Source organism: Thalassophryne amazonica, chromosome 15 (genome assembly GCF_902500255.1).
Source record: "Thalassophryne amazonica chromosome 15, fThaAma1.1, whole genome shotgun sequence".
NCBI classification, from domain to species: domain Eukaryota; kingdom Metazoa; phylum Chordata; class Actinopteri; order Batrachoidiformes; family Batrachoididae; genus Thalassophryne; species Thalassophryne amazonica.
In genome coordinates, this window is record NC_047117.1 from 2,610,137 (window position 1) to 2,617,293 (window position 7,157).

The following is a 7,157-nucleotide window of genomic DNA, read 5'->3' on the forward strand; positions in this document are numbered from 1 at the left end:
TGGAGTCTCTCATCGTTTTTTCTTTGCAAGGGAAAAGACGGAACAACTGGAGCAGCGCGACTGCATCAAATTTTGCCAGAAACTGGGCGACAGCCAGGTGGAAACCATTCGGATTATTCAGACGGCTTTGGTGGCTTTAGTCGTGTGACTATCTGAGAAATTATGGACGAGCTGGGCATGTCACAACATGTCCTGTGAGGCTTCAACACGGTGGCACTTTTGCTGCGCCATCAGCTTCATGCCCAAGCCATCGGCATGAATTTCACCGCCACTCTTTCACGGCAAAATCTTTCACAGGGGAATGTGCCGAAAAAGTGCTGATGTCCACCTCTTCCGGCAATTTCTTGGATAGTCACACGACGGTCCCTGCATCACCACAGCGTTCACTTGGAAATGATCTGGTCATTTCAGCATGTTGATGGTCCGCCCGGAGCACGGCTCACTCCCACCGTTGTGCGGACGTCTTTAAACCGGTTGTACCGCTCCTTAATCTGTGTGATGCCCATAGGATCGTCACCGAAAGCGTCTGAATAATCCGAATGGTTTCCACCTGGCTGTCGCCCAGTTTCTGGCAAAATTTGATGCAGTCGCGCTGCTCCAGTCGTTCAGTCTTTTTCCCTTTGCAAGAAAGAAAAAACGACGAGAGACTCCACCCATCCTCACACAAAGGCTGCTTACAGGCAAATGACACAATCGCAGGCCGTGAAAAATCACGCATGCGCAACGAAGGTTCAAGGTTGGCTCATGCAAGCACACGTGATTCAAATCCATCAGGTTTTTGAAAAAATAAAAAGGTCAGATACTTTTCCAACAGACCTCGTATGTTGATGTCTTTAAAAGAACAAACTAATGAATCATTAAAAATCGAAACCATGTAAAATAAAACTGTAAATAATGAAAATAAGCTAGTTTTAGTTAGAAGGAAATAGCCGTTAATAGCCAACTATGTACAGTAAAACTCACCTAAACCGTCATTGTATAACCAGATATTCACAGTCACCGGACAAAAAAAAGTCCAAAAGTTTTTGTATTGTTTTCCATGGAATAATCATGTTTATAACTGATTTTGTACAGTGGATTTTTCACTTACATCTGATAAAATGTTCTGTCCGATTGCAATGTCCATTAAAACCCCCAAACAGTCTGGACTGTGCCACAGTAACAGAGGTACAAATTAAAGTTCAGCTGTGACACTCACCGATTTGTGGAAAGTGGGACCGGAGTCATTTCTGTGATTAAAGTCGACCTTTTTTTTTCCTCACACCGTGTTCAGACTTGGACCTGCAGCCTGACGTGAACCTGTTAAATCAGACACAAAAGGCTGTGATTTGACACTTTGCTGCTTTTAATCCTTCGTCTCCCATCATTATATAGTGCGCATGCTGATTATAAATGGATCAGAAAAGTTCTCATCACATTTACAGCACAAAGTCGTTAAAAGAGGAAAATGTTCAGCTAACCTTTGATTTGGAGGTGATGATTGTAGAAAGAAAAGCTTGAGGGTGAAATTAGTCCAGAATAAAGCAAAATCCAGAGACAGAGAACTTTAAAACTGTCACACACGTTACAGAGCTGCAGACGCATAAATTCATTAAATAAATCATCAATTGTAAATTTATGTAAATTTGGTATCTTAAACTATTTTATATTTATTTTGATAGCACCTGGACCTGGATGTGTTGCTGTATGTGGTTAAAGGATTTTAAAAAATGTTGAAAACATTTAAGTTTCGTTCAGTAGTTCAGTACAGTTGGAACCAAAATGGTGCCACGTTCTGAGTTGATGCCGCTCTCTCAATCAAGGCACTCAAGTAACTGTTGCTCCTCCCCATTTAGGATAAGAATCCTTCATTGTTCCACAACAGGGAAATTTACATTGTTGCAGCAGCACATGACATCAGTGACGCAGCAGGAGTCACGACTCAGCACATCTCTGCAGTTTTCATACTAAAACCTAATAGTTTGATTTCCCCTCAGAGCGTTCGAACTGTTCTAAAGCTCCAACTGCTGTTTATTCTTCTTGATGCATCTGATGGAGGAGGGGGGATTAAGGACAGAATGGGCGTGATAAGGACGGAGTGGGCGGGATAAGGATGGAGGGGGGATAAGGACGGAATGGGATTAAGGACGGAGGGGGCGGGATAAAGGATGGAGGAGAGGAGGAGGATAAGGACAGAATGGGCGGGGATAAGGATGGAGTGGGCGGGCTGAGGAGGGAAGCTGTACTCCTTAAAAACTGAGCTAGTGTGACATCTAGTGGCAGAAAAATCTGTTACCGTTCATTTATGGATAAATATGGTGTTTGCGTTTATAAAATCATACTTTCAGACTTTTTTTTTTTTTCCCCCCACTTTTGGGGTTTTTAGTTCCAGGGCGAAGGGCACTCTGTGCACATCTCTCTGCCAGGAATGAACAATCCTGGAATTCTACTTCAGGAATGATGGTGAAATTATGTTAATGTGACATCATTTACTCTGTTCTTCCTCTTTATAAGCACATTTCACAGTGAAACTACACAGCACCCCCTGGTGGCATTAAATATTATTGTGCTGATATCCATCCTAAAAATACAAAATTTACCATAAATTCAGTGACCCCCCCAAAAAACAAAAAGGAACCCTGTGGCTCACTGAGTCCACCTGCAGTGATGATGCGACACTGCTCCCATCTAGTGGCTAACTGGGGTCACTGCTCCACCACAGAGCAAAGTGTGTCTGGTGTCAGAGTTCAGCGTTTGTTTTTTTCTCAGCTGCTTCTTCTTCATGTGTTTTGTCACAGTTATCCGGGCAGCTTCCGGCGGTCCTTCCTGGTGTTCCTCTTCCTCTTCTTGCTGAGAAACGTGTCCAGCTTCCCGCTCTTCTTCAGCTGCTGGTATTTCTCTGCGAGCTGCAGCTTCTTCTTCTCAGCTGGTTCAGAACATAAAAACAAACCAGTTTCAGTCCATTTAAACACAAATAGGAAATCATTTTCTGCTTTTTTATTGATATTTTACACTTTGAGCCTTTTCGGGTTGCAGCTGTATGTAAAATATGAGCAAGTAACTGACATTTGTTCGCTACAGGTTTAGCTGAGAAGGTTTATTTCTGTTTTTTTGCTGCAGATCCTGAGTTGTTCCTGGCGTGCAGTTGGGTCTCGTGTGTGTCTGTCTATCAGATGGAAAACCTTTATTGTTATTGTACATCACAATCAAATGTGCCCTCTGTACAGAATCCAACCACTAGGGGTGGTGTGCAGCCACAGTCCGGCACCCAGGGACCAACTCCAGATGTAGAGATGCTGCTTGCTCAGGGGCAGAAAACGGAGCAGACCCTAAATAAGAATGTTTTTGATTGTGATTCTAAATAGAAAATAGATTATTTTTTTAAATGATGAAAGTCAACGAGATCATCCGGCCAATTTTAACAAAGCAAAACTGTCCAAATACTTATGGACCAAACTTATTAAAAAGCAGTCTAGGTCCATTTGACATGGATTTGGAACTTCTAAAAAAAAAAAAAAAAAAGCTGACCATTAATTAAACATTGAAGAACATGTCAACCAAAAGTTTACACAAGTCAAACATGGAGGAAAATGTTCGTAAAACAGACTAAAAATGATCAATAAGAGTTTAGAAATTGGAACACATTGTCCACGGCGAGGTCCAAGAGTTCACATTTATTTATTTACTGTACTTGTATTTCTTGACCCATTCACCCAGTTTTGATTATTTAAGGTTCAAAAAAAAAAAAAAAAAAGTATTGTTTGTATCCAGAAATGAAAACATCAAATAAAAAACAACATCTAAACCGAATCAATAGACAAACTGATCAGATTCTTCTGCAAAAAACACAAACATTTTCTTGCTGATGGAGATAAAAACAGGGCTGAATGTCGTTTCTTACATTTCTTGATGAAGAAGGGTCTCAGGCCCTGTTTGGCGCCCTCTCTCTGCTGCTTCTTGAACTGCAGCTCTCGCTCGCTCTCCTCTTTTCGGCTCTTCCTCACTCGCTCCTGGTTTTCCTGGAAAACAGTAACATTCACACCACACGGTGGCGACACACAGCACAGCAGGCCTGTGGCGTCTGGTCTCCTCCCCCTCGGTGTGACTGACAGTCAGGCTGCGTTAAACTCACCATCCTCTTCAGGAGACTCTGCAGTTTTTCTTTCCTCTGGCTGTTTTCTTCATTTTCTTCAGCTCCTTTTTTACCACCTGAAACAAAAAGCAAACATCACATTCTCACATCACACAGTGCCACCTTATGGTGTTACATTGCACCACATTTATTTGAGATGGTAAAACAAAGCATTTTAAGATCTGTCCTTTTTGTTGTTGTTTTTTTCATAAGGACATCAGCACTGACCACTGGCACAAACTTTAATGCTCACCAGCACGCGACGGACATTAAAACTGTGGGTGCAAAAAATAAAAGAAGCCTGAAAATACAATCTGATTTTGCACTCTGAAAATACAATTATTCCAAAAATATATGAAGTAACAGGTACTTATTTCTCCAGTTTGAACATGACCTCATCTCAAACCTGGATTTTTTGGAATATTTTTCTACTTTAGTTTTAAATTCAAGCTTTCCACCCAACATTCTGATTTTTTTTTTTTTGACACCCCAGGAGCTTTACCTGAGAGGCGTGGTCTTACTGGAGAGGGGCGTGGTCAGTTTTTACAGCTCTGAGCAGACATGCCTCATGTGTTAAACCACACCCCTCTCAGGTAAGACCACACCTCACAGTAAAATGAAGGAATGAAGCTCTGAAACTGGAAAAATGATCTGAATCCAACAAATAAATAGTAAATCAAAGTTTGAATAAAAAATTAAATTTTAAATTACAAAAAAAATTTCTGGTCAGTTTAATAAAAGTGGGGAAAAAAATTGCCTCCAAAACCAAACTTGTTTTCATGTTTTTGTTTAAAAAAATTAAGCAATCCCCCAGAGAAGAGCCTTTTTTAAGCATTCCTCACCTCTTTCTCTCTTTGTCTGAGGTCATTAATGAATTTATACGAGGTTTCAAATATGGCAGGTTTGTATTCTCCAGACAGGTCGTCGAATCGAGGATCCCTCATAGTCTAACAAACAAACAAACATACATACATGAAGTCCAGCAGAAGAATCTGGTTTCAAAAGAGAGCAAAAATAATAAATAAAAAAAAATACGCACAGTTTTCTTTACAGGAACACCTGACAGAGGAAAGGAAACAGGTTTTTTGGATGAAATCTCCACGGGCCTGAACACAAACAAACAATAAAATGGGAGTTTAAAACCAGCCGGCTGCAGCGAGACAAAGAACTACCGTTCTTGTTCAGCCTTTTCGTCGCCTGCTCGCGGCGTCTGGTCTTGTTGCCGTAAGCGATGGCGTTGTAAGCTTGGTTCCACTTTGTTCTGCAGCTTCATGATGTCTTCAAAGGACATGCTGGACAGCTCTAAAGGTCAAAGGGCACAGACACTGTCAAATGTATTTTCTTGAAAGGGCAATAAAATATACAAATAACGGTTGTCATGTGACACAGTCCACCAATCACACGACAGCAGTCCGTTCTGGTGTCATAATTAAAGTTATCACCCTCAGACTGCGACCCCGTCATCATCATCATGAGTCCAGTTGGTGGTGTTCACGCCACAACACAAAACATTTAGTTGCCAAAAAAACGCAGATAACTGTGGGATTGATATTGTGATCACTTCCTTGGTCACAAAAACAGATCAATGCAGTCGATCAACCTTTCTGGATAAATGATGCATTTCAGGGCTCTCCCCAACCAATGGCAGTCCCGGCGCAGCTCCAGGGTGTTACATTCTCAGCGCCATCATGACGAGTTTCACGTTTACGACATTCACTCTGCTTTCTCTGAGAATTTTGCTTAAATTTATTGAAATTCATCAGTTTGTAGCTGCGTGGAGTCATTTCTCTTCTTGTGCATCGCTTTCCTGTGTAATCTCGTAACGCAGGCATCTTGTGCAGCACTCGCACGTCATTGGTCTGGTTAACTGTCACTCAAAAAATAAAGTGCCGTCATTGGTGGAATATTCAACAACATGCAAAGGTTAAGAGGAAACATCATGAACACAGTCAGCCGACTCTCTGTCCACATCAGTCACCACGAAGCACAACCGATACACAACGTCTGCGGTCAGAGGAGGATTTTGTTTTTTGTGCCATCTCGGGAGGTACCACCGTCCATGAAACTGAGAACTGCCAGAACATCCAGGGCGCTGCGGTCAACGACCACAGTGGGGGGGGGGCTCATCAGTGCTGAGACCAAAGAGAAGCTCAAGCTTTGTTTGAGAAAACTCTAAATTAATTTATTACTGTATAAAAAAAAAAAAAATAAAATAAAAAAAATTACAGATCCCCAGTCAGAGGTGGTTAATGTGGCCTGGGAAAGGGAAGTCTGGGGTCCCCTGCTGGAGCTGCCAACCCCGCGATCCGATACCAGATAAGCAGTTAAAAATGCATGTATGTAAAAATAAAAAAATTACACAAAAGTCTAAAAAAGCATGCATCTAGCAATACAACCATAAATACGCAAGATCGATATGTGCATTCAAGTTTATTTTATTTGATTATTGTTTTTTATTTTATTATTATCTTTCTTGTTTTGTCAATTTGTGGGCAACCAGGCAAGAATCTCTTCCAGCACGCACCGAGCGCCACTATGCTCTAATTCTCTGGGAGAGCCCTGCATTTGTTCTTTGTGTTAGCAAAACAAAGACTTATGAACGTCAGTGTTTTCTCAGTGCCACACAATAATGACATCAGCTCCGCCAAAAACGACACGCTCATCATTAAATTATTATTGAATATTTCAGATTTACTCAAAGACACTGAAAAGAAATCTGAAAGTTTTAAATTCCACTGAGTGACATCAATGAATAATTTAATCTGATTTCCGCCACACTAACCACAGAGTCGCTGCTCAACGACTAGCTGCTGCTAACCCCACCCACTTTTCAAACATAAAAACTGAAACATTGCTGATCCTGAGTACAAAGCAGACAGTGTTCACTCACCTTTCCTGACGTCTCTGCTCGCGCTGGCCGCCACCCTCAGTGTCCTCAACGTCACCGTGCTCGTCCTTGACCAGACTCCTCCTCCTCGCCAGACTCCTCCTCCACAGCCTCTCCTCTCTCAGAGATCAGGGTGTAGTTCTTCTCCACATCAGAGTC

At 41.7% G+C, this 7,157-nt stretch overlaps 1 protein-coding gene across 1 annotated transcript; it reads right to left on the bottom strand.

Moving 5' to 3' along the window:
• Positions 1–2,321: 2,321 nt before the first annotated feature.
• Positions 2,322–5,177, bottom strand: LOC117525651 (ribosomal RNA processing protein 36 homolog). Its single transcript, XM_034187563.1, is given in 6 exon segments — positions 2,322–2,905; positions 3,881–3,998; positions 4,112–4,162; positions 4,165–4,188; positions 4,954–5,058; positions 5,151–5,177. Coding segments are annotated over 5 exon segments (423 nt in total). The 5' UTR covers positions 5,056–5,058; positions 5,151–5,177; the 3' UTR covers positions 2,322–2,777.
• Between the last annotated feature and the right edge of the window lie 1,980 nt (positions 5,178–7,157).